This window comes from Balearica regulorum, chromosome 1 (genome assembly GCF_011004875.1).
Source record: "Balearica regulorum gibbericeps isolate bBalReg1 chromosome 1, bBalReg1.pri, whole genome shotgun sequence".
Classification (NCBI taxonomy): domain Eukaryota; kingdom Metazoa; phylum Chordata; class Aves; order Gruiformes; family Gruidae; genus Balearica; species Balearica regulorum.
Genome location: NC_046184.1, coordinates 87,962,481 through 87,989,976, shown reverse-complemented (window position 1 = coordinate 87,989,976; position 27,496 = coordinate 87,962,481). Strand labels below are relative to the sequence as shown.

General features: G+C 37.6%; 1 protein-coding gene across 6 annotated transcripts in view; it reads left to right on the top strand.

Moving 5' to 3' along the window:
* STXBP5L (syntaxin binding protein 5L) overlaps window positions 1-27,496 on the top strand; it is a 202,730-nt gene that overhangs the window by 163,294 nt on the left and 11,940 nt on the right. For 5 of the 6 annotated variants that reach the window (XM_075764835.1, XM_075764825.1, XM_075764817.1 and 2 more), the window contains one exon: window positions 16,647-16,817. In XM_075764835.1, the coding sequence (XP_075620950.1) occupies window positions 16,647-16,817 (171 nt within the window). Of the gene's footprint in view, window positions 1-5,022; window positions 5,074-16,646; window positions 16,818-27,496 lie in introns of all 6 variants that reach the window. The other variant, XM_075764808.1, reaches the window with a different exon arrangement.

The following is a 27,496-nucleotide window of genomic DNA, read 5'->3' as shown; positions in this document are numbered from 1 at the left end:
AAAAAATGTGCAACAAAAAACTTTAAAAATAAAAAAACCAAAACACTTACCTTATAAAGCATGTTTCATGACACCAGTGATGCATCATGCCATATTATGGTATTTAATTGGCTTAACCCCCCCCCCCCCCCCCCCGCCCCCTCAGATCATATGAAGAGCAGTAGAGATCAGGAATTTTCAATACCATCAGAATATCTTATTCTTACTCATGCATGCCATGTTCTTTCAGTGGAGAAAGTCAAACTGCATTTTGACTGTTATTTGTGATTTGGAAGTCAAAAGTACTTTTGTATTACGTTCACTCAACAATGGTACGTGAGAGCTCAATAGCTCTAAAATGAAATAAAAAACTCTGAGGCCTTGTAAGCACTCATAAAGTAAATGCTGCTATATCCAATGCTAGAGTCAATTACTATATAATGTATTACAGAACAGAACCCATTCCAGTAAAGTTTACCTTTATTTTTATCATCTCATTAGGAAAATTTATTCAGGGGCTCTTAGAAATATAATATACATAATTATATAATATATATATATGTCCCTTGCTGCTATAGCTTCATATTGAAGGATGTAGTTGAGAATACCCTGAGCACAAGAAAATGCATCTTTGAGAGGTCATTTAACCTGGTTTCATAAGATGCAATGGACAGTTTAGACTTCTTTCAGAGACCAGAAGGAAAGAATTTCATCAGTCCATGTATAGGACAGTGACTTCTCAAATGTGTGTTCTAAAATGAAAGTGCATTTGTGTTTTTTCCTTAAGAAATCACTTCATATTGGAGGCTCACATCCAAAATGCTTTTAAGACTATAGAGCTTAGAGGAGGCTATGTAAAGATTTCCACAGTTGATTCCCATGAGCTTTGGAACAGGTCCCTAATGGCAAGATTACAAGTTTGTGTATGTACTGTGATTTCAAAGTGCTGCTATCCTGATTCATTCCACTAGTTAAATCTGCTGGGATTAGGCCCATGCCATGCCAAGCTCCCACTTTCCTACGTGAAATGTTTTTAAATAGCTTTGTTTCAAGAAGAATATTATTAAGTTTCTAACAGTCGCTCCTTTTTTAACTCATGGGTAACTGTAAAGTAGCTGAAGAGATTTGAATCAGTTTGAAAATTATATTCTTATGGAAAACAAACAAGCAATGTTGTGTGTGTGAAACAATGTAATTTATTTTGAAACTTTATTATTGATAACACTGCTAGCATAACCATTTGTGCTTATTTATATTAAATTAAAAAGAATGTTTACTAGTCAGAAGGCAAATTAATCATTAAAGAGAGGTTAGCTCCTGCACTGTGAATACAAGTTGCATTTTATCACTTTTTCCAATCTGTGAGGGGGTTTCTGATCAGGTGAATTTATGCTTGCTTAAGATCTTGAGAAGGAATGTGTATGTAGGGATTAAGAAGGAACAGGGAGCAGTATGAGCTGGCAGAGGGGAGGAAATGGGGACCTGGGTTTGGGCCATGGTGTTTGGCTCAGGGGAAGCAGTGGGGATAGCCCCATGCAGCCCATGGTGCATGGCTCATGGTGCAAGGGGTCCAAGCTCACCAACAGGAGGAGCCAGCAGCTCCTATGGACCAGGAAGACAGGACCTAAGCAGGGGAGCAGGACAGCTCTGGGGAGGGTGACCAGGGCCAAACACAGCCTGGTGATCACCAGGCAGGGACAGAGGAAGATGTCAGTCTGTGAGTCCAGGTCCAGATTGGCAGGGCCCTGGCCAGGCACGGGAATGGCAGCAATGCAGCAGGAGGTCTAGCTCAGGGCAAGGGGGAGAGTTAGGTTCAGCTTGAAAGCAGCTCCCATGGGAAAGGGTTACCTGGGGCATTCTGCCTGAGGCCACCAAAGGAAGAGGGCTGTCTCTACACTGGGTCTGAGTTCCAGCAGCCAAACCTCCAGGACCTTACTGTGTACCTTGTCCAAGTAAGTGTCTAAATATTGGGCTCTTAAATCCATATTTTAGCAGAGGGAGACTGGGACTAATATTCCAAAGTATCACGCAGGCAGAAGCTGCCTAATAGGAAAAGAGCCGTATGAAGTCCCCTTCATTTTTAATAATATTAAATTCTCTGGCTACAGTTCTGCTGTAACAGCTGAGGAAAACACCGAATGTCATAGCTGCAGGAGCACATTTGTTTGTTGGTTGTGCCTTGGCATTTTCATTGAAAGACTGGTAGGAACCATATGACTATGAGATAGGACGTTGTCTGGTCAGGAGACATGGGTGCTCAGCTTAGCTAGCTGCTAGACTGTACCTATTAACTCTGTGCCTCTTTCTCATCCTACAGTTGGATAACTTGACTGTTTACACATAAAGCTCTTTTGGGCAGGGGCTATCTTGCCTTTTGTAGCATCACAATTTCTGCTGGTTGCCTACAGCATGAACGCAAACAAATGATAGTAGCAAACAACTAGGTTAGCTTCTTGAACCTTTATACTCTACTTCACTCTTAAACTGGTTTTCAAAAGCTCTTTCTCAGCAAGATAGGTTTACGTGCATGATCCTCCTTTATAATAAATGTAGAGATAGTAAAATATACGTGATTTAGGTCCTAAAAATAGGTTACATAATAATATCCACATTCTGATCAGTTTAGTAGTAAAATCTTAGTTTTTACCTCAAAAAAAGTTATATGCAGAGCTCTAATCACAGTAAAACATGAAAGCAACCAGTTGCTCCTTTTGTTTTTACCCTCAGATATGTGGTCTATTGACAGTGGTCCATGCTGTGTCTTAGCACTATCAGCACTATCATGTCCTACGCCAAAAATTCCCAAATTTGGAGGTGGAGGTGGTGGTAGGAGTAACTCCTGTCTTCCTCAACTGCACTTCTTTCATTTTCTTATGCTGTGTGTCTCCTTTGTCTTTTAGCCCCCTACTCACCATCTCCCTACTCTATCCCTGTACCCATAAACCAACTCATCAACTGTATACTCCTCTTCTTTCCAATCCTCAGTCTCTTCAGCATCACGCAATTGTGTTAGATTGCAGCCTTCAGTATGGTATGACTATTTTGTCTGTGAGCAGCTGTGGCAGCTCCCAAATCAAGCCTGTTTAGAGTTCTTCAGAGGAAGCAGAAAGTGCATACTTTGCATGTCCTGTCTGAGCCTGCACACAAACAGTTGGGAGCTATTTCTGCTGTCTTGCAGTTCAGACATATATACCACAATTTGGGAACAGCTGTGGTATTCCTGTTATAAACACCTGTAGCATAGAAATAGAAGAGGTTAAACTACCACTTTGCAAAGCTCAAAGCCTCCATGATGACAGCACTAATGAAGGTCCTTAGTGTTAAATGCAGCTAAGTTTTATAGCTCTGAAATATCTTCATCTAGATCCTAGTCTGTTAGTAAAGTGTCCCAAAGTCTTCCTTAGGAATTGGTTATCCTTTTTCAGAGGGCTGGTTGGGCCAGATGTTGTCCTTTCCTTTAAAGAAGATTGTGTCACAAGTGATGCTTCTTTCTGTATAGCAAAGCACCGATTTTCTGGAGCAGTATCCTCCATTCACAGTCTGAAAGAGTGTATGAGAGCTGCCTAGATAAATGGAATGTTTTTTAAAGGGTGTTCTGAAAATTAGGCTGCCCTTTGTGTGAGTGCCTAAAATGGGTGTAGGAGGCTAACATTTGGTATCCAAATTAGAGAATTTTCATGTAGTAGTGTTAGTGATGTATATTTTGATGTTGGGTTGATCTGAAGAGATTTCTTCGCCTTGTCCCAAAGCATCCAGTTAAAGTAACAGCTAGAAATGGGTTACTGGGAGGGCTATGCTGGTTCTACAGATACCAAAATGTTGCTCAAGAGCCTGAAGGGCTCCCCTACTCTTCCCTGAAGAAAGAAAGAAAAACATCTGTCATAGGTGCCAGCTGACGTTTCCTTCTGCCACATTGCAGGCTTTGTAGTTTATGACACTTTGCAAAAAATTCAACAGAATTTCTTTTTAGGGGCTCTGTGACTTGAAATGGTAAGTGGCTGTTCGGGGCATCCTTCTGACCTAAAAGCTTATTAAATAGGAATTACAAAGGACTTGTTCCTTATATTCATATGTCCCAGCGTTCCTGTCACTGTAATACTTACCATATGGGACTTTCTTTAGAAGTGTAATAGCTGACAAATACTTCATTTCTAGTAACAGACAGTATAGGTAAGGGGTAAAAGCCAGAAAACAATGTGAAAAAAATACTGAATGCAAAATGAAAGAACCATACTGGAAATTAAGTCTTCTGAATAATTAATAAAAGATTTCTTAAGGCATTCTTTTAATAAATTTAACGCTGTTTTGACTGCTACAAGACATGCTTCATTTCAGTTCTCTGGTGTTCATTGTTTAAAAATGTGCTCATGTGTAAGGAAATGAAAACATTTTTGAACAGAAGCAAAATCATAGTTTTGTTGCATAATTGGAACACAACAGACAATTAAATCTTCAGTAAATTGAGTGCAATATTTTGATGTCTAGATAACACCACATTATATCCTGAAGCTGCTGTATTTCGTTTCTGTGCAATCTGTCTTCCTTTCCGTAATATTACAGTAGTGTATTCTTTCTCCGTTACCTGTACAATATGCCCTCTCTTTTTCAAATGGTATCTTGAGGTATGATGTCATCTGAACTCATAATTTCATTGCATTTCTTATTAAATTGGTTTCCAGGTGTTTAAATATTTCTGATATGCTGCATAACCAGCATTTGCAATATTTGCCTTAATCTCTCTTTTTTTTTATCATTCCCGTCATCACAAGGTAAGATATTGCAGCACACAGCCAAAGCTGTGTAAAGCACCATTCACTTCTTGAGAGCTGGAGTAATGTTTTTTCCAGTGCTGCTTTGTTCAGTTATGTTTATTTTGCTGAATGGTGTACATGAAAATATTTAAACCATAATTCTGCCTTTATATGCTGATTAAAAACAATTTGCGACATGGTATTAACCAGAAGATGGCATGTTGTTTTCCCTCGCTCCTTTTTTCTTTCTTACTTATTAACAACTGCCTTTCTCCTTTTTCTGTTGTTTCAGTCAAAGGATCAAGAAAGTTAAGTCTGCCAACAGATCTTAAGACTGATCTTGGTACGGTAGGCGAAAGCCAACAGCTTTAAACTTCCTTACATTCATTGGCAAAACATTTTACCAACTGATTCATGAGATAACACAATAACCTTGGAGGCTTCGTCTGAAAAGGCTTTCTAAAACCCACCTATTAACCCATACAGTTCTGTTGGCAGCTCTCAGCATTTTGCTTGTTTATTATTCATTTATTTCATGTAGACACATTTTGCCAGTCATTACACACCATGTGTGTAATATTTTATTATGAAAAGGCTCCAGAACTTTTGACACACTTGAGCCATTATAACTCAGTGATGATTATCTCTGCCTATAAGACCCAATGCATGCGCTAGTCTATATTCTTTATTTGATGTACAGATTCCTTGCCACAACAGCGATAAGACGGTTGAACATATATATTTTATGGTGTCTTTGAACTCCTGAGAAGTCAGATCAGAATCAGTCATTTGTGTCTCAGTCTTCTCCTTGAGACTTAGCCAACTGTTAAGTAACTGTTAAGTAGTAAGTGAGAGCAGAAATTTCACCTCAAAAATCCTAAAATGAAAATTCAACATCTTGCATAACCTGAAAATGTTTGGGGCAGATCATGCCCTCTTAAATATCCATGTAAAGGGGATTTCTGCTGGCATTTGGGTTGGAATGTGTGGTTCACACAAAGATTTTTATATCTTTATATCTTTTTATGTCTTCAAATATTCTCAGTCTCAAGGAGTCCTTTCTAGTTTTGCTCTCATGGGAAATTTCTCGTGTAAGATCACTGAAAAAGCCCTGTAGCCATGCCTCATTACATTGAGTGTCTTTTTAGAGATAGAAATTAAAGTTGGATCACATCCTTGCATAATGCAGCTGAACTTAATTTCTGTCACTAGGAATCATATGCATGTATTAACCAATGTAGCACTGTTCCCCAAGGCAAAAGTCAGGGGAATAAATATGTCTTCCACATTATAAATGACTGAGGAACTTGGAAAATTGCTAATAGCTCCTGATAAAGTAAATGTTGAAAAATCATTGGGAGATTCAATACAGATTGTGCAGATTTCAGTGTACAGAGTGATTTAGTTGAAATAACTTACACCACCATTAACAGTGATGTTTGAGAAACTAGGAATGTAGGAATACATCAAAAAAAATGTTGAGTGGAAAATTGTAATAGAGTATCAAAATAGCCATAGGATAGGACCTAAGGCTAAACCCTATGCTACAGATCAGACTTCTTTTTGTTAATATTATTAAAAAAATATAATCTTAAAGGACACATAGCATGAAATAGATTTATATTCTGAATCATAACACAAGAAAAAAGATAAATTTTATGTGTAAAAGGCTAGGTTTACAGGTTTTTAGAAAAAGATGAAACAAATCAAGAAGTGGTAAAGGCTTTACTGTATAATATAGGAATCAGAATTAAGATTTGATTCTGTTCAGCATCTCAAGACAGACAACTTTTTAAATCGCATATCAGAGAAAAAAACCCTGCCTTACTGTCAGCTTTCCTGTAATCATGCTGGGAGCTGGACAATATTGTAAGCATTGCCTAGAATATATTGACAAATTGAAGGCAGATTTATGTTTAAATAAACCAACCAACCAAAAACACCTACAAAAACCCAAGGATTGGGGAGCAGGACAACTGTGTACAAAAGGAAAGCTGTAAAAGTTGGGGAGATTCAGCCTAAAAGCATAGAAGGTATGATGATCCATCTTAAATGTATGACATATGTAGGGAAGTTTGAAGATAGCTTAGTTTACAACAGGCTGGGAAAAGCCTCCCTTTCTCAATATAAAGAACTAAATTTAAATGAAAGTTCCTGGAAAAGGTGATGAATAACTTCTACATTTCATTTACTTCTGCTCCAAAATGTCCTGGCTACACTGGCAGAGCTCTTAGAGATTATTTATCCACTGTTTAGCTATTGCCTGAGATTGTACCCGTAGTCTGAATATTAAGGGAATAATAATACTTTCTGGCACACAGTTCTTCTAAAGATATTCAGGTCACCACTTTCAAATGATAAGCTACTGTATATCCATCCCATTGGCTCTGGCTCATAGCTTTTTACAGAGTGCCGATACATCACCTAGTCTCAGCACTGACTGCAGCTAATTGAGAAATACATTAGTATTTGGCAGCTTACAGTTCTGCTCCCTTCATAGGATCTGGCTCGTGTAACGTCCTTGCTTTCACTTTGCTTTGAATTGTCATAGTAGAGGTTAAGTGGAAGTTAAATCTATTTCAGGCGGCGGTGCTGCCAGTACTGAGAATTGCTTAGGGAGTAGTTTGCTAGCATTTAAGGGAATAACGTGTGATCTGATGACTGAAGGTGTTCTAGTTAAACCTTGTCAGGATTTTCATGACTTAAAGGTACCTTGGGACTCCATTTTGACCCTTGTATAACTGATAAAGTTGACCTCAGCATCTTTCAGTTTTGATGTAGTGATTATTATCTATCCTTGTTGAAGAACTTGTCACCAGTGCATACCATATCTCCACACAGAAATGTGAGAATATGCTGTATGTGGGGATACACTGAAACTTCTTGACAGTTTTAGCTACTGCACATCATAGTAACCCAATGTTTATTTGAGTTGGCCAGAAGGAAAATGACATTGCTTTTCCATATACTGTACGGTTTCCCTATTATCCTTCTGAGGCAGCTCTGAATGATAGTATCTTTATTTTTGAATCTAGTACTGTTTCCCAAACTTTTCCAAAAAGATTATCTACGTTTCCGCACACTGTTGTCATGAAGTGAATTATGGGGCTAATCCTAATCTAATTTAATCAAGTGCAGAATCTGGGATATATCCAGATCTGTACAACTGCTTTAATATGATAGCTTTCTAACTTTGCTTCACTAGCCACTTGAAGCATCAGCTTGTATTTTTCTTTTAGGAAGTACTTCTGCTCATTTCATTAAAAGCTTTCAAAGTTTCCAGGTGATCACAGGGAGCTAGACGGAAGTCTTAACTAAAGATGGAGATACTCAGTAACTGCTAATTTTTATTTAATTCCTATGAACAGATGGTTACACTGTAAAGATTTATGCTATCACCTAGACTTTATTAGCCAAAGAACAAAAGAAAATGCAAATACACATAGACATCTTTTGTTTCCTCTTGCTAAGCTGTGATCTTCAAAAGATTAATATAATTTCCTATGCTTTCTGCAGATATTTATAAGACTGAATTCTTTACCAGGTTGGAGTTAATGACTCCCATTTTATACAGCAGTGAAAAACTAGACAAAGTACCAAATAAGATCAGTTTTTTCAAGGATTTGAGAAACGTCCTCTGATGCAGAGGCCCAAAAACTTTAATTCTGAAAATTGGCTTCATAAGACACAATTGTAGGGGTCAGACAAAGGAGCTTTGGTTATCACTCTGTATTCCATTTTGTACAAGGTTTGTTGAATCTGATTTTTTTTCTTTAAAGTGTTACACATATCATAATAGAATTATAATATGAAAACATCCACCATTTGATGCCTGTGTATGTCATTGCGAGGGAAGTGTCACTTCCTGGATGCTTCGAAGCCTATGAATCAGTACCCAGATATCATAAGGAAGACCTCATTTTTATTTTAAGGATGAGCAGTGGAGTTACAGCAATTCTTGCTTTACCCTTTCAAAGTATTTTACAGCAAACGTTATGCACTGGCAAAAATTTGAAGCTTTTAGTCTGTTTTTGCTTACTGCTGCATTGAACAAACTAATAGATTTTAAGTGAAGCATTCTGTACTAGTTTTTCTGGCTCTGAATCTGTAATTTTTTTACAATGCCAAAGAATATTTCAGAAATTTTGAAATTATGAGAATTGCTTTCCTCCTCGGTCTGACATTTTTAAAAAAGGCAATTAAGACATCCAGCAGTAACAATGCTTTTCTTGAATTACTTGGCAATATAAATTGAAAATTATACGTATTTTTACAGGCAAAGGATTTTATGGACTGTCCAGTGTGGGTCTCCTTCCAAAAGGGTAGAATAATTTCTATTCACTTTTCAGTCTGGAAACACCAGCTGAATTGAGGAATCATCTGAACTCTGCATGAAGTTAGAATCACAGCATAGTTAAGGTTGGAAGGGACCTCTAGAGGTTGTCTCAGCCATCACCCTGCTCAGACCAGATCTGGTTAGACTAGGTAGGTCAGGGCAGTGTCCAGGTGAGTCTCAAATGCCTCCAAGGACAGGGGGTCCACAACCTCTCTGGGCGACCTCTTCCAGTATTTGATCATCCACACAGGAAAAAAGTTTTTCCTAATATTTAACCAGAATTGCCCGAGTTCCAAGTTGTGTTCTTTGCCTCATCCGATCACTGTGCACCTCTGAGAAGTGTCTGGCTCTATCTTCTCCATATACTCAGATCAGGTAGTTGCAGACAGCAACAAGGTCCCCCCTCAGTCTTCTCTTCTTAAGGCTGAAAAAACCCCCAGTTCTCAGCCTCTCCTCTTACATCCTGTGTGCCAAGTCCCTTACCAGCTTGGTGGACCCCTGCTGAACTCATGCCTGTATGTCAATACCTGACTTGTAATGGGGAGCCCAAAACTGGGCACAGGACTTGAGATGCAGTCTGACAAGTGCCAAAGAGGGGGGAAGGATTACATCCCTCAAGCTGCTGGCGATGCTGTCGCTGATTCAGTACGGGATGCGGTTTGCCTGTTTTGCTGCAAGTGTGATGACTATTAAGATGAAAAACATTGGATTGGACTGAAGGCTTTCACTGTTACACAAATGGTTTTAAACGTTTGACCTCTCTGCAATTTCATGTTTTCAGGTTTGGATTTTGATATTCTGTAGCTAGCACTCTGCTAGACAAAAGTCTCTTTCATCTGCTGAAGGTCAGGTGTATGATAGCACCAGTTTCTTCCTTAATTAAATAAGAGAAGGTTTATGGTCAAACATTTTTAAAAGAGAACCTATATTAACAGATATATTAGCACTCTGCCGGTCCAAATAACCAGAATAAAAAAAAACAAGAGCTGATCGGCAGGTTAACTCTGCCAACTATTACAGTGGAATAGGCGTGTGCTGTGTGGGTATATTTCAAATGCAGAAAGGGGCTGTGTTCTGACTTCTAACACTTCTAGATTTAAAAAAAAAAAAAGAAAAGAAAAGGAAGTGATCTGTATGGGAGATTTAACAAGCAAGTAGTTTAAAGGAAAGGAAAGTGCTTCAAAGTATCAAAATGATACTGTAACTAAAATTTTTGTAACTGATACAGTTAAATGTAGTCATGAAGGAAAGGCAGTAAAATTTGTTAGCTGAAACAACAAAACAAGCAGTAAAGATCATCATACATTGAAGAGCTGATAATAACAAAATGCTACGCAGCTTTTAGGCTCCCAAGGTGGTATTTACTGTTCCTAAGTTCTCTATGTTTACTTAGACTTTCTTACTGAGGACTCTCAAAGGTAAGTCATTTTCCACTCCTTTCAAGCAATGCAAGCACATATGCAGTATTCTTCCGTTCTGTGGTCTCTGTACACTTCTTGGGTTGTAATACTCTCCAGCAGTCAATATCTGGTGCTGCACATAGACTTGCCAGACCTGCCCGGACCCAAAGGTCCTCTATAATAACTAACTTGGATTGGGTGGGAGCTCTCACACAGACTGTTGCCTGTAAGCAGAGATTTAGGCACGAGAAAGAGATGGTCTTATCACCTTGTTGGGGCTTAAAGCAACATCCAAAGTCTTAGTAACTGACTTGTGTGTACAAGCAGAATTATATTTAGAAAGTAATTATTTTCCACATATAATTACTTTGACAACAAAGTGATAACAAAAGAAGGATAAGTAAGAACTCTAAATCAGAAGTTATCAACTATAAAATCTGGGTTTGCAACATTAAAATAAGAATGAACAATCATTACTAGTTTATTGTATGAAACCTGGTAGGAAATCTGTCCAAAATCTACAAGCATAATGTTGGCTAGTTTGGAAAAACTTGTATTTTTTTTAGAATTGTTTGATAGCTGCATAAAAATTATGTGTAAACTTAGTTATATTTGGAATGCCTTATTTGACCATGTCTGTGCCTTTTTCTGTTGAGTATTTGTCAGCAAATTATTTATACCTTAGCATCTATGGAGTGGTGCTAGCTCAATTCTTACCTCTAGTTAAAAACAAGATTTTTTTTTTTTTTTAAACCAGGGGAAGAATGTCTGGAAGAATCTGGTTAGAATATCTACAAACACATTGGTTGCAATTATCTTTGATTTTGTTCATTCATTTCAGATGGAAAAGTGAAGTTTTGTTTAGAATGTCTCCAGCTCATATGTGTCATGCTTTATTTTGTCATGTTCAAGTTGAAAAAATGTTTCCAGTCCAAGCTCTTTGATGAATCTTTCATTTTCAAAAACACAGAATTAAACCCAGATTTTTCCATCTTGAAAATGCAGATGCAATGCTACTAGTAGGGGGTGCTCAGGACTAGTTATTGATATCCTGGGTGGTCCTGTGGTTCATCTACTCTACTGACATGTTTCACTGTTGTCCTCCCTGCAGCTCAGGACGTATCATGCTTCATGCTTATGTTTCAGAATTAAATCAAGTTTTCTGTCTGTGTTTCCCTGTTTATTGCACAAAGCATAGCAACAATTTATGTTAAGTTATTCTGTTGAGGCACACTGAGTGCTATTTACTTTTTGAGACAGTCAGTCCAGTAGTGTGGTATTATAAGATCACTAGAAATTCAGCAGAGGAATCTGATGAGCAGCGTTAGATCCAAGTAGTCCAAATTTTTCCCACCATTCTCAGGGAACAAAGCTAGATTTATTTTTAGATTTGCACTGCCAGGTTTGGTTTTTCAGATATGATAATATAGAGGTGATGTTATGACATGCGGTAGTATATTCTTAGTGTTTTTCATTTGGATAGCATTTATTTTGTATTTTAGTTTCATTGTTCCAAATTGCAGGCAAAAATACTAGTTTTACAAGGGACTCTGTCAGTGACAACACACTTAACATTTTCAACCACTTCACAGTATTTTATTTCTCTGGAAAATAAATCTGTTCGCCCTGCTTTCAGAAAAATGATGTCTAGGATCAAGTGAATCATAGGAGTTTGTTACCAGAATAGGAGTACCATTCTATTACACAGGCAGTATAGTATAATGACAGTATGTTATACTCTTAGTGTGGACATAAATGTACTAGCAGTGTGTCAATAGGGCAATTCGTTCTTCCTCTTCAGACAGAAGAAGGCATGAAGGTAAATATATACAGCTGTACTAACCACTTCTGCCGGGGCTCACACCTCCTCTCCTGCCTGGTTGATAGAACTGCACCAAGAGAAAATTGTGATCCTGACTTTGTAAGGGTTTTTCTTTTAAGAATAATGTGTTAAAAGTTTAAGGTGTCAGTCTGTATCCTCACTAATGAATGATCACACTATTTTTACACAAATCTTGGTTATTTTACATGCAAACTTGAGACTGTTCCTCAGACCATTTGTACAGTTATGAGATCTCATTTTTCTTTATTTAAATGCGTATCTCCTGTGTAAAGAAAAAAGGTTAGTCACACCCATAATTATTACCCAAAATCTAATTTATTGATAATACACAAAAATCCTCCAGCGGAAAGAACACAGCAGAGACTGTATTCCTTAACATTTGTTGGAGAGATTCTCTGGGACTAATTTTGCAGGTTCTTTCTACTTTATGTTACAGCATGTCTCTCTGGCCTTCTTGGCTGCTCTTTTATTGATTACTTCTTTACAACTTAGGATGATATTATAATGCTTCTAATTAGTTGTATTTAAATTCCTTTTGTTCTCAGCCTCTCTCAGATCATTAGTAAGAACTGCTTTTCAGCTAGTATTTCTGTGTGAATTTATCCCTTTGTCAGAACTGAAAAAAATGGCTGGTCTTAGGTTTTTTTGGATTTGTTATGTCTAGTGTAACACAACTTTCTAGGCAGCAACTGCAAGTCCACACTTCTCCTTTCTTACCGACATTTTTGAATACATTTGGTTTTAATAAGGCTTCAGCTTTTCACTGGTAAATCCTTGGTTTCTTTTGCTTTTGCGGAGGACACCAAGTTGTTTTAAACAGTTGTATGACAAGGCAGGTTGTATAACATATACACATTACTGTGTGTAAGCTAAAATCAACATGTATATGTAATATGCTTCCTGTCCGTGTAATGCTCCTCAAAAAAATTAGATCAATTTGAGGCTCTCCAGCAGGCTTGCTGCTGTCATGTTGCACATTGCATCTCTCATAAGGCATCTCTCAAGAGTTCCATCAAGTCATAGGAACTAATGTTACTTCTTCAGTTTTTCTTACTCTCATTATCTCACTGGTATGTTGCCTGACACACTGGCCTTCCATGCAGCACAGTTCTGTGTCTTTTTTTTTAAGCAGTTTTTGGGGTACACACTGCACTGAACGGTGCTACTAATGTACTGCATTAGTAACTCTGGTACTTGCTGCTGGAATCTAGGAGCACTAGAGAGTATAATGCAAATTCCCTTGACTTCATGGGCAGCAGAACCCATGAGAAGGGATAGGAGGTGATGGCAAATACAGTGGTGGAAAAGGGTAGAAAAGAGAAGGGGTCTTTTTGTGCAGTGCGTTCTCCCTAAGCAACTATTCTCTGCCTTCTCCAGACAAAGAGAGAGTTGGGAGCTGTTGCACTATTGCATCAGCGCCACGGAGCAGTCCATGCACTGCTTCTCAAGTACCAATGTTAATGTCTCCGATATCAGCTGGTGCTCAGTGTCAACTAATATTTCTGATATGAGAAAAGCCCCAGTGAGCCAGCAAGGGAAAAAAATTAAAATGTTGTTCTTCATTACAAATCAACCAAAACTGGAAAAAAGTCAGGTGTTTACAAGCCTCCTCTATCTGTTCTTTGGGGTGATTGGAATACATCTGTCATGGCAAAGGAGGATCAGGTGACGGGGGTCTCAGAGGGCTAGTAAATCATTGCAGCCATTTTGGCAAAAGGGGATAGCGTGACCATTCTCACAGTCTCCCTTAGCAAGTACACTGTAGGAAATTAGTATTGTTTTTCCTTATCGATTTTCTTGCACACTTCATTTTTTTCAGATCAATGCAGTAAGGAACCCTTTCTTAGATAGTACATAACCTTTCTTTAGAAACATTTTGTATCAATGAGCTTATACCATAAAAAATGTGAGAAATTAATTTTTAAATACAAACGTAAGATTTTCTTATAGGTTTGGGTGGTCTTTATCTGCTTGATTCTTAGCTTCTTGGCAAAGATGTTGCAGTCATACTTACCACAATTATATTACTCTTTGTACAATGTGTTTTGGTGTTTACTAAGGTTTGAAGTGCTGCATTGCTCTTTGTTGTATACATTTTAAAAATAATCATATCTAATCAGAAGAACAGAACAGTGTTAAAATATAGAAAAATGTGTTGCTGATCACTAAAATCCCTCTTCCGCTTGTTGTTGTAGCACTCACTAACATTTCACCAACTTCAGTACTTGAAGGGATATCCTTTAGCTTCTAGGATGAGAGTTGATTTTTTTTCTACACAGGAACCAGCTTTGCTTATTCGGAAAGGCATTGTCAAAACAACTAAAGGGATGTAGGTGCTCAAATGCTAATGATTCTTTTTTGTTTAATACGAGCCTTTGAAAGTAAATGAGACAAGCAAGGATACTAAGAGGAACATAGCACCATTTCTCTTAAAATTTGGCATAGTGAATAGGGGTTTAGATGAAATTGTGCCCATTCTGTGCAATGTTCAGGGAAAGGAACTCACAAATGTTGTTGATATTTCGATAGAATATGATTCTTTCTTTTTTATTCTGTTATGTTCCTCGCCACTTCCTAGGATCCCCCTGGAGATAATTAGATATCATGCTGAAACTCCTTCACACAAACTGAATTTTGAAGAAAGGAAGCAGCTGGATGAGGATGTGTCTGTTGCTGAGGTTGAACACTCAGCCTGTGCCCTTGAACAAAGCCCCCGATCTCAAAGGACTTTCTGTTGAAATATATGAATAGTTCCAGCTTATTTTGGAAAATTTCCTAACTAAAAGTTGAATGAATCATCCACATCAGTTTTATATCTGCTGTTAGCTCAGTTAATAGCCATGTATTAAGAAACATGATAAGAATCATGAAAGTTGTGTCTCCTGCAGAGCCATCTCATTATGCAGCACAGATACTAAATTGCTTTCTAAACTTTAATTCTGAACAATTCTTTCCGGTTTTGTTAATCAAGACTGAACTGCTTTCACAGTAAGGAAAAGGATGTGACTTACACATTGGAAGACTACATGTAATAGCACACTATATGTTGTATTCATCTGAATATAGAAATAGTTTTTCACCATGTACAGTGGAGCTATCATGGCATGGTAACCAAGAAATAAATTTATCTTGGTATATTTACATTCATTTTTTCATTGGATACAATACAAATCAAAGAGAGTTAACTGAATATGATACTTATATACCGAATCTTAAAGATTAATTCTGAGATAGAAATAACCTGATGTTTAAAATGAAGGCAGAAGCTCCAAGCTTGTCCTTACCTATAGTATTGACCTTCCATTGTTTTGAATAGAAATATTTAGTGTGCTTGCATAAGTCTGATTTTGTTATGCTTATTACCTGCTGTTTACTTAAGTTAGAAAGTATGGATTACCTGCTGACCAAAAATAATTAAATTATACCTGGGTGTGTATCCTTTCGTATGTGGAGGGAAAAATCGTGTTCAGTAGTTCTTATGTTGCCTTACCCAATGTGAGAGGAAGAAAAATATCACATGAATGTTTTGCAGTCCAGTCCAACCACTCTGAATTCAGATCGAAGCCTTGATCAGTAGATTGTTGTCATTTAAAGACCTGTTGCCAGGGATGAAGAACAGGCGAATGTCGGCAGAGTTTCAAGCAGCCATGTTTTGTTTCTCAGCCCATGAGACAGCAGCATGTGCTGTGCTGATTGACCGAGGCCTCTAGCAGGGGTCCAAGGACTGACTTAGCCTCATATCGTTAAATCTGTAGCAGACAAATCAATTGTTCGGCAGTCAGTTTCCTTAGCAGTAAAATAAATCTATATGGTACATAAAGAATAAAATACTTAGCAATATTATGGCTAGTTTTATAATTATCCCAAATAGTGGCAGTTAGATGCCTGTTTCATGCAGCTTCGAGTCAGGTAGGAAAGCTGTCTAGCTCTAATTTCTGTCCTGTAATAAATTACACTGGCAGTTCTTTATAGGAGCAAAAAGGAAAGATAGTTTTCAAATTTATTTGGTATCTGTTAGAAGACACAACATCAAGGATGACAGTGTTACCAGCTTTACCTTGATAAACTTCCTGTGCATACAGGTCAACAAAATGCTGTGGGACCTGGAGCTGTAGGAACATATACCAGTTCTATGTCCCTTGGTTTTTTTTCAAGGTATACCTTAAAGATATGGTGAGTTATTCTTACATATACATGCTGGGTTGATAAAACAAATAAGTAGTTATTCTCAGAAGATTTGATTTAACCCATTCTTAAATATCAGAACCTACATCTCTCCTCCATTCTGAATTTTGGGAGCTCACACTTTACCTAGCACTTTCTGCATTCACTTGCAGATCATGTGAACGGTCACTGTACAAGTCCAACGTCCCAGAGCTGCAGTTCAGGAAAACGACTTTCCAGCGCAGACGTCTCAAAAGCAAACCGCCGAGGGCCTGGGAGGCCCCCCTTCAGAAAAGCGCAGTCTGCAGCCTGCATGGAGATTTCTCTCCCAGTCACCACAGAAGGTGGGTGACAATGAATATTCTGCTAGGTATTTGTGAATTTCTCACCTGGTGTGGAAGCAAGTAAGTTTAGCATGATCCTTGTCCTAGTCACTGCCCTGAACTGCCGTCTTCATCTGTTTAGCATTAGAACAACCCCTGTGTGTTAGTGTTGTTACTAACAAGCCTGCTCCTGAGCTCTGTGCTGCCTAGGGATGCGGTATGCTGAACCTCACTGAACTCTTACAGCCATCTCCTCGCCTGTACGGATTGGGTGCTTTGTTCCGGAAAAGCGATTGTTCATAGCAGCTTATGTACAGTTACTGTGACAGCTGGTAGTACTAATGTTTTAAACTCTCATTGTCTCTACTTGTCAAGTCTGAAAATGAGCAAGATATTTTTAGAATGTGAGGTCAGGCTTTGCGCGTGGATATTTATTTATTTATTGGTACTGAAGACTTTATAAAATTCCACAATCCCTGGCCACCATTTACAGTAAAATCATAGCCCATAATCAAATCATGTTTTTTCTGTTTATCATAAGTTTCTTGCTTTAATGCTTGAAAAAAGTCTTCAAATGTTGATCTACCTGAGTGCAGAGTTTTGATGAAACGGAGAGACCACTCATGGCAATGCATTGTGCTTAAAGCTTAGAATAAACCCATTTTAATTTCAGCAGTGCCAGCTATTTCACTGCAGATCATTTAAGCAGAAGCATTCAGCTAATGTGTTTTTCTTCAACCTTGACAGTATTCTCACTCTGCTGTTGGTGGCCTTGCCCTTGTCTCCCAGGCTTCCAGCTCGCCCACATTTCTGCAACAGGACAATGCGTTGTCTGTGCAGAAAAGCTTCAGTCTATCAAAACCTGAAAAAGTATAGCATCAAAATAAATGGTATAGGACTGTAATGTTGGTTGTATTCAATTTTAGTAATAGGTAAAAATTTAATAATATTTAAACAACAGAAAGGATAGAGTTTAATATTTTTAAAATAAAATAATTAATTTGAACAATTAACTCTTTTAAAAATCCAGGTTTTATTTTTAATCAAGTTGCAGAATTATTTCCTAAGTGCCTAAGAGATAATGATCTCCTACGTCTATTGTCTGGACTGTAACATGGCCCAAACCCCCTGTGATGCTATAAGTGATAGGCGAGGGACAACACCATGACCCTAGCCCTCTGTCTTGCAAGGATCTTTCTTATCCGAACCCACCCACGTTCAAAGTGTCTGCACCACAGAAGTGCTTTACAGCTGGAACCAGTACTCCTTAATTTTGCTGATCATCATTAATGGAGACAGTGCAAGGAGAATTATATCACCGAGAGTGTCTAATTTTGTATTTTTAAATGCACATTAATGCAAATACCTTTGTTATTAGTGACAAATTGCTAGAATATTTGATTTTTTTTTTCTTTATGATAACATAAAATAGCAAATTCTTTTTTTGTCCTCTCTTCTGACTACTGTGGGGATCACACAACAGAAAGACAGCGTCTACGTGTGTGAGACCCTGTAAGAAAACATCCTAATTTGGCATAGAGGGTTCCAAGACTAAGTTCTTAACTGGAATGGAGCTGATATGCCAAAGTCTGTTGCAGCGTTCTCTAGCAGCTCCTTCCATTTGATTTAAGAACAGCATTTACCCGTCTCCTACCATTTGATTTAAGAACAGGACACAGAGCAAAGCATGGTCAGAGGCTCTCTGCAAAATGGCTGTGCTCGCTTCCAGCTACATCATTAGATCTTTGGTAGAAGTCACCTCCCGTTGCCAGAAGATATCACACCAAAACAAATACTGGTGGATGAGGGATCCTTTGAGTTGTCCCTTTCTGCTTAAGTACAGAAACATTTAGCTTAAACAGCTTTCTATATTGGGTTACATCATCCAGCTCCCTTTGCACTAAAGCAAATGGGAAATGACCACGTGATCTGTTTTTCTGACTTTACTAGACAAGTATTAACCTTCTGCAGAGGAACAGGGTCAAAAACTTGGGAGTAGTGACATTTCAACTGACACTGCTGTTTCTTCAGTGACCATCCAACCATCTCTCCTTTAGAATAATATTTCATTATCATGGACTCTTCAAAGATTAAGTAATAGGCTGAAAAGCAAAACTGTTAAATCACATTGTGGGCTTCTTGTAAGATATAACAAAGTGTAATCCTCAGCAATCAGTTAGAAGAAGTAATCCTGTTTAAATACTAAACCTACTCTAAATTTCAGTTTTAACTTAGATTAATTAATGGCTCCTGTGTGAACATTGTACTAAAGCAGATTTAGAGAACTCTGAGGTGTTTACAAATTCCTGTGCATAGGGTACTTTTCATCTGCATAATCACCATTTTTTCCTCCACGTTAGTTATTGCTGATGATCATAACATAACCCTTTCACCTACCTCTTTAGATATCACACAAATACACTAAGTACCATTGCCATATAATGGCTCATGGTGGAAAATATATCACTGTCACAGCAGTTTCTATTGCTGTGTGTTTTTCTACATCCTATGTAGTACCAAACTCTTCCGGAATTCTTGTATGCAGATACTGCTGCAGTATCAGCACTACTTGTACATAACCCAGCCACAGTACTACCTAATTCTTTTATGCTGCTGCTTTTCTTTTTCCCTCTCATCCTCCCAAAGTAAGTAGGGTCACTGGCAGGCAGAACCTACAACCCCCTAAGGTCCCACTGACCCTTGTGAACAAAACATGTAGTAATACAGTGATACTTTTGATGGAAAGATGATGCTTTCTGCATATCCATATCATGGAAGATTCTATTGTTCATCACTAATTATAATACCTGACAAGTTTAATATTAATGTATATCTCTCTCTGGAGATAGTCATCTAACTTCCTTTCAGGGATGTGGAGTAAATTAAAGTGACATAAGAAAATCCCTCTTTAAAAGTATCAATGGTGTCACTTAAATGGTATTACAACTCTCAGTAAGGTCAGTGAAATGACTGCTGCAAGAGAGAGCTAGACAGTCTTTAGAGTAATTTGTATTAACATGATATGATGGAGCACTGTTTGGGTTTGTCCTTGAGTGTGGGGGTTTGTGTACAAGTCACCTTTCAGCAGGTCTGTAGACTAAAATAATGTTCTGATTCTTTATATTCTCTCATTAAAACAAAGCCATCTGTCCAACTTGTCTAACTTTTTTTTTAGATGCCTACGGTATTAGTCTTTTGACTTCTAGCTCTACTAAGTAATCTATCTGGAATGACTGACATTCCTCCACTCCTCATGCATCTTGAATTTCTAGACATACTGTTTTGGCAAGTGGTTTGATTTATTTCTGAAGGTTTTTATACTAAATAATATGGTGGAAGGTGGTATGATCCTTGAAAGATTCTTAGGCTGGGGGTGAGGAGGAGGGAGAAGGAAGGTAAGAAGTTAAAAGGTTTGAGAAAGAATATACTGAGGATAAGCTTTCTCTCCAAAGTGTGGAGCTGGCTTTGATCAAAACCTTCTGGTTGCACTGTTCCAAAATAAAATTAAAAAATCCTCTCTATGCTAAGAATTTATTGGCTACTTAGGAGTATATGCTGCAATAAACAATAGATGTATTCACAAGAAATGATTTTTTTTATATATATATATATTCTCATGTGGTGAAGCAAGATACATATTTTATGTCCTCACTAGAGAGGTAGTATTTCAGGTTCATATTTGGTAGGATTTTATTATTCTACCTGAGCAGAATTTTGATTAGAGATTGCTATCTCAGTAGTGTTAAGCACTTTTTAAACATTTAAAAAAAAAAAAAAGCCTTTGTGTGTGGGTAGATGGTTCTTACCTCTTCTTAAGCCTGTCTCTGAGGCACTGATAGCACTTGGATATTTTTTAATAATGCTTCCAGTTCCTGCTCTTTACAACCTCTTCTAATTGATTTTATTAAAAAGATAATACATTTTGGTGACTAATCATAACACATCTATTAGAAGAATTAATCAGTCTTCTCACATTGGATTTCAAAATCTACTTATTTAAATCCGATCTTTTGGTACAATAGGAACTGTATTTCCAGCATTTTCATCAAGTGTATTTTCAAGCAATTTATTGTATTTCATACAATAAATTCTTCTGACTTCATTCCTGTTAGACGATTGTCAAGATTTTGCTGACTCTTACCTCTTTATATGTGCAGAAGGATTCCTGATATAGCAAAGCATTTTTGAAGAACATCTTTGCAATGATGAATCATAGGAAGAAAATGGAGGGGGAGAGGTGTCTTGTTTTCTGCTGGTCAAAATATTGCAAACTGTTCAGTTTCATAAAGTGCTGATATTTCTTCCATGCTCAGAAGAATAATTCAAAAGCTAAATAACAGTAGCAGAGGAATGGTGTCTATGCTTGCATGGTTACTGTTACTGCTTAAACCTATGTTTTTCCCAGTATTCTCATCTAACATGGAAAAACTTGAAAAGTTCTAATGCTTTTTAAACTCAAGTTATTCCAAGCTAAAGATTACTGCTATTTCCGTTTCAAAGCCTGGTGGCTTTTTTTTTTTTTCCCCTAAAATAACATTAATATCTAGATCAAATAGGTTGTTATAGTTATATTTTTGGTGGTAATTAGTCAGGCATTTAATACAGCACTTCTCAAATACCATTTATGCTATTTAAAATATTACATATTGTCCTGTAATATCTTCTGATTTCATCAGTGCAGTATTCTCACAGCTACACTAATAAATGTTGTAGTCACTCAATATTCTATATGTAATTTTAGCAAGAAATTAGAATTTTACAAGTTCTTAATAGACTATTATTGATTCTAAACAATCTGGTTTTCACGTAGTGTTGAGTAAGCTGTTTCTTCCTTGCGACAATATAAGAATTTATTTGCATTATAAACAAACCCACAAATATAGGAAATTCCATTGTTGAATTTCTGAATTCTAAATTTCTTCTAGTCATTTTTGACCAGAAGTTTTTGAGATTTTAGGAGTTAGTAATTGCATTTCTTTGATAAGGCTTTATTGCACAGGGTGTAAACTACATTGTCTGTTATCAAGTTAACATTGTGCTTTTAAATATCAACAACATTAAAAAATATACATGAATGCAAATTATTCTTACTCAAGAAAATCCTTACACAGATCCAAAATAGTCCCTCTCAGTCTAAGAGCTAATGCTGCATAGTTGTTAAACCCGTTAAAGCCCCCTTTCCATCTAGAACTGCAGAGATCCCAGCCTGATCAAGAATTTCAGTATAGAATAGGCCCAAAATATCTGCTCTTTTTCTACATAGGAAAACAAAATCTGTATTTCAATCAAATTTTTAATTGTAATTTTAGATTAAAGAAAACAGTGATGTTAAAGAATAAAAATAAAATTGTTGTGGGAGGGAACTCAGTGTGATTACACTTGTATCCCTGGTGGGTATATGGATGTGTGCACAGATAGATATGCTGGAACGCAGTCCTCTCTGCTTTAATAAATTATAACTAACTCTCAGAAGTCTTTCAGATTTGATACTTCTTGGTTATTGCTTTTTTCCAATTTTTCTGCTTTTTTAAGCCACTTTGCATTCTCCAAAAGGTTCTCACTGCCATGACTTGCTAGTTGCCATCAAGAGCTTGTGCTGGCACACTCTGCCAGGTTTTTTTCCTTCTTGCCTGTATCCACACAGAAATTGGAGCATTCTGTATATGTGTATCCATATGTGGTTAAATGATACATCTTAGGAAGAAAGTAAAGGCAGAGTGGAGTTTTTCCTTTGAAATGTGGTGTTTGGAAATCTGTTTTCTCCCACTAGCAATGATAGAAAACTGTCTTTTTGTTATTTTTATTTCCCATTTTGTAGTTTTTAAATAGTCCAGCTTAATCACCCTTGACTAGAAAGGCCATTTAGATCTTAGCGCTACAAACTTGCCTCTGGACAAGGAATCCTAACAAGGATTTGCTGTGCATTGTCATTTTCTAGGAATGCTAAGAGCAAAGTCATTGCATTTTCTTGAGCTTTTCTTTAAAATAATTCAATTTCAGCATTTACCTCAGCTTTTGGATTAACTCCTTTGATTATATGCAGTTAAAATTTCATATAGAGCACTTGAATTGAAATGTCACTGTGAGCTGGCAAACAAACCACTCAAGAATATTTAGTCATTATCTCTAATAACCTTATTGAAAATTCTATGGCAAGTACAATACAATTTCCATTTTAATAGATCCAGTGTAGTTTTATACTTGAAGTTTTTCTGTTGTATCTGCACATAGAATGACTAAAACTATTTGGGGGATAAGTTGTTTTGTCTCTTCTGTGATTTTGTCCAATTTGTTTTGGAAATGGGTAGTATTTGGTATATACTTTAAACTTCTTTTATTATTCAAAAGAATTTGTAAGGATCACCATAAGAAGCTCTGTAGACAGCCTGGCAGAAGCTTTTGGATTTTTTTCCTGCTGGATTTTGGTTTAGGTTTTGGGATTCTAGGGTGCTGAGTTTGTTGAGGCTTTTGGTTTGGTTTTTAGATTGAGCAAATTTTACAGTAATTTTCTCTGTGTGTATGTCAGCCTGTTACTTTGGTATATTGTTTCTATAACAAGGTTTCCAAAGTCTTAGGATCGATCTATACCTTAATCAGTATTAGCCTGTAAATATGTGTGTGGAGCCATAGAGAAGGGCTGGCATTTGCTCTCCTAAGTCCAGTTTGATGTAGTCAGGGTCTTGGAAATATGATACAGAGTGGGTATCTTAGGAAAAGTCCTCAGCCTGAGGAACCAGGCTCAGCTGATGTCATGCTGTATATTGCAGTGTTTCCTCCGTAACTTCCAATCAGCTTATATCAGTTTTTCTCTTGCCAGTTCTGACTGTATTGTTATGCTGCCTGCAGCAGTGCTGTATGCATAGCTCACTGGGGTTTTTTGAACTGGATAAGTGAATGTGACCATTACGTTTCCTTCCCATGTGGCAAGGTGGGGAGAGAAGGGGGAGATTTCTGGTTTTATATCACTGGCTCCTTTTTTCTTGGGTCTGTTGGGTCTGAAGCTCACATATAGATGCAAACTAAGTGGTGATGGCCTAGAAGATGATCACTGCAGTTTTCAAAGGTTCCTAGGCCTCCAGGGAAAGAAACAAACAACTTGGTTGCTTGATTTTGAAAAGTATTGAATAAAAAGCACAAAATTATTCAAATGCATGGCAGGGCACTGCAGAGAGGAAGGGAATAATCTGCTGTCCGTGTCTGCTGAGAAAAGGACAGGATGTAACGGACATAAATTACTAAGGCAGAGGCACGACTTCAGGGAGACAGTAAGGGATTCATTTCGATCACAAGGGTAGTTAACCACAAAAAATGGATTCTCCAAGGAGGTCATTGCATCTCTGGCAGGTTTTCAGAACAGCTCATACTCTCCACCGCATTCCCTTTGCCATCCCTCTCTATATTGCAGGGTGGATGACTTCGGGTAAACTTCCTTGCCAAAGCAGCCAGCCAAGCCGACACTTACCTGATCCACGGGGCATATTACAGCAGTCGTGGGACCACTAAGTGCCATGGCTTTTCACAGCTAGGTTTTCATAGCAGATGGAAAAGCCCTTGGCTTGAATTTTTTTAAATTTATTTTTCAGTGAGGGGATTATGGTGTTGGTTCTGCTTGTAAAGAATTTTAATTTTGTTAGCATTTTAAGTTACTTTTTACATCTTTGTAACTAGTAGCAGTAAGAATACCGTCATAGGAAGTAACTTAGAGACACTACGGTAAGCCACAGTCTCCACTAACTACTCAGTTTGTCACCACATTTCTTTGTCTGTGCAGAGAAGCAGATAAGAATGTTGCATAGAGGACCTGTTCTATATCTAGAAAGTCTGATCCTTACTGCAGAAAGCTTTATTCAAATAAAAAAGAACGTATTAGTTGAAATTATTTTTTCCTGTATTGAGCAAAATCACAGCTTCTGGTCTAACGGGCACTGCAAATCCAAAGATTTCTCAACAGCAAATTCTGCATGGCTGTAATAAAACATTTGGCACCAAAAAAGCAAGTGCTCCAAGGAAGGATATTTCAGCATCTTCTGTAAGGTTTTCCTATCTGTTTCAAAGTATTCGATTTGAACACTGAACTATAAGATCCATAGATTATTCTTGGGGGAATATTCCATTTCCAGGGAAGACATGAAGAATGCTGTTCCTCATGATACCTTGTGGCCACAGGTGCAGAAGGCATGGATGGATGGATGGATGGTTGGAGTCGGTCCTCTTAGATTGATTTATGCCTGCAGCTTATGGCCTCCAGTTTTCTGCCGAGTGCTACAGTCGCTAGACTGCATAAAGCCAGTGGAGCTGTCGTTGTTTAGACTGAATCATTGTCTTTATTGGATCTAACCACTGGTTCCCTCAGAGGTTTAAGTGGGTGTCTGCCTAAATCTGGTCACAACAGAGCTTGCAATGCCCTATGTCCCTGGGAAAAGCAGTGGGTGCAGGTTGTCTAAAGACTGAGGTGCCTTGTGAAACAGCATTTCTAATGGGCAGGAAAGGCCTGGGAAGAAATGGAGCAGAGCCTTGCATGGATGCATGTGAGCTGCTGGTGCCCAAATTCCAACTCTATTGGGCTTGATAGAGTGGTCTTTTCCTTGGAGTACGTTTTCTGTCAGGTTCTACTAGGATGTTAGGATCCACTCATTTTCTTATGGGAATCTGCAAATTTTCCTTGTTTTTAAAACAACCAACTAAATTAAAATTCTGTTGTTCTTGCATTCACTGAATGTCTAGTCAGTTTTAATTTAATTGATGATTTGATTCCAAGTTAAGCTAATTTCACACTGTACTCTAGGCATGTTGAATTTGGAGGGTGTGTTTTGCACTGCATGCTCAACTTTAGCATTTTTCTGCTTGCTAGCAATTGCTTCAGATCAACATAAACTGTTTTTCTACATATGAAATAATTTTTGAAACACACCATTGGGTGCTTCCTGGTACTTCTGTGGCAGAATGGAAGAGCTGGTGGGCTGTTGTGTATGGAGAACTAGGGAAGACTATAGGAATACTCTAAGATTGTTCAAGTGATGTGAAAATGGCTGTTCCAAAGAGATTTTTAAAAGCAAAGCTTTTCTACCTACACTTCAGTTACACAAGCAGAGGATCTATCAGAGGGGGGAAAAAAAAAGAGAGTCCTTTAAAATGCTTTTCACTTGTTTTGTTATAACATTAACTATTTTGACTTGTTATTGAATGAACACAAGGTTTTTCTTCTATAATAGCTTTTGTCTCCACCTTATTCTTGAGTACTTCCACATATGGCAGTTATACAACACACTATTCTTTCCCAAAGCATCAATATTACGAAAGACACTTCAGCAGAAGGCTATTTTAGGTTGGGATTTCAGTTCAAGAGAATTGTGCTGTCTTTCTTTGATTAAAAAGCATATGTCCAAACTTATAACCCATAACCAAATTGAGCTCTTGGCGATCTGAATGTGAAGACAGTTTGCTTGTGTAAGTCAAGGGAAGTGATTCATACAATTGAAAATGGAAGTTTGATAGATTACTTACCGTAATTCAAGTCTGGTGACTTGAATCTATTTTCTCTTTCAGGCCTTTATTAGCCATTGTTTACATCAGCCTTGTATCAGTACGATTCCATGAAGCCATTCAGGTTACACTGCTAGAACTGTACCAACTTCAGGGCAATACATTTCAGAATTTTTTCAAGGGAGGGCTGAGCATCCCACAGCTGTGAGCCCTGTGTAAGTGCAGACGGAGCCACCCTGGTTTGAACGCTCCGCAAGCAGCATATTCACAGGCTTTTCAACATCGTTTTAGGGAAACTTATTTGAGTTGATCCGGTAGGAAATCGTTCGCAGTAAAATTCCAGATTATCATTGCATCATTTGTGCTTAAGACACCTTCTGCTGCTTTCTAGTCAGTTGCTTTGTGTGGAATGCAGCTTTGGAGTGGTGCTATTAAAATGTGTTTGAAGATGTTTTTAGCCAAGTAAACATGCAGTATTCTTAAATGTGTGAAAACCCCGCAGCGTTACTTCCTGCCCCTTTCTCCTCTGTGTTGCTGAAGCATTGCTGTCAGTAATATGGTTCAGTCTCTGTGTCTCTATGATGTTACTGTGTGCAAATTCACGTTCGAAGTGTAATTCCTTTACTGTATGTTTACACTGGTGTTCAGAGCTTTGCATGCTTTCCTGACTATATAATTTTAAAAGTGACAGATTTCTCTTAAAATTTTGAGATTATGATTCTTAAACTGGGAAATGTTTTAATAGTTTCATTAGCTTCTGTTAGGTCTGATATTTGGGATTAAAACTTTCAGAAAGCTCCAAGAGAGGAGAATATAAACCATTTAACTTTGTTTCCAGAATGTAACAATATCCACATCAAAAAACATTGATTTTTGTATACAGTTTATAAGCAGATCAGTTACTCGGTATGTTAAAACTAGGAAAGGACCTATAAATAGCATCCAAGACATATTGACTACTCAGTTGCAAAACTCTGCAGAAGTGAATGCAAACATTTGTAGTGAAAATGTTGATCTTTGTCACTGGTAGTTCTCCTTCATTCCTCACAACAAGCAATACTTTTACTTTCATGATTCCTAACTTCAAGAAGAAAATGACTTTATGCTTCTGTGTGAGTACTAAATCCATTATTTTAAAATAATCACAATGACATCTCCAAAGAGATGTGAGGATGTGTTCCCCTTACAAAGCTTTTGGTGCAACTGAGAATAGAAAA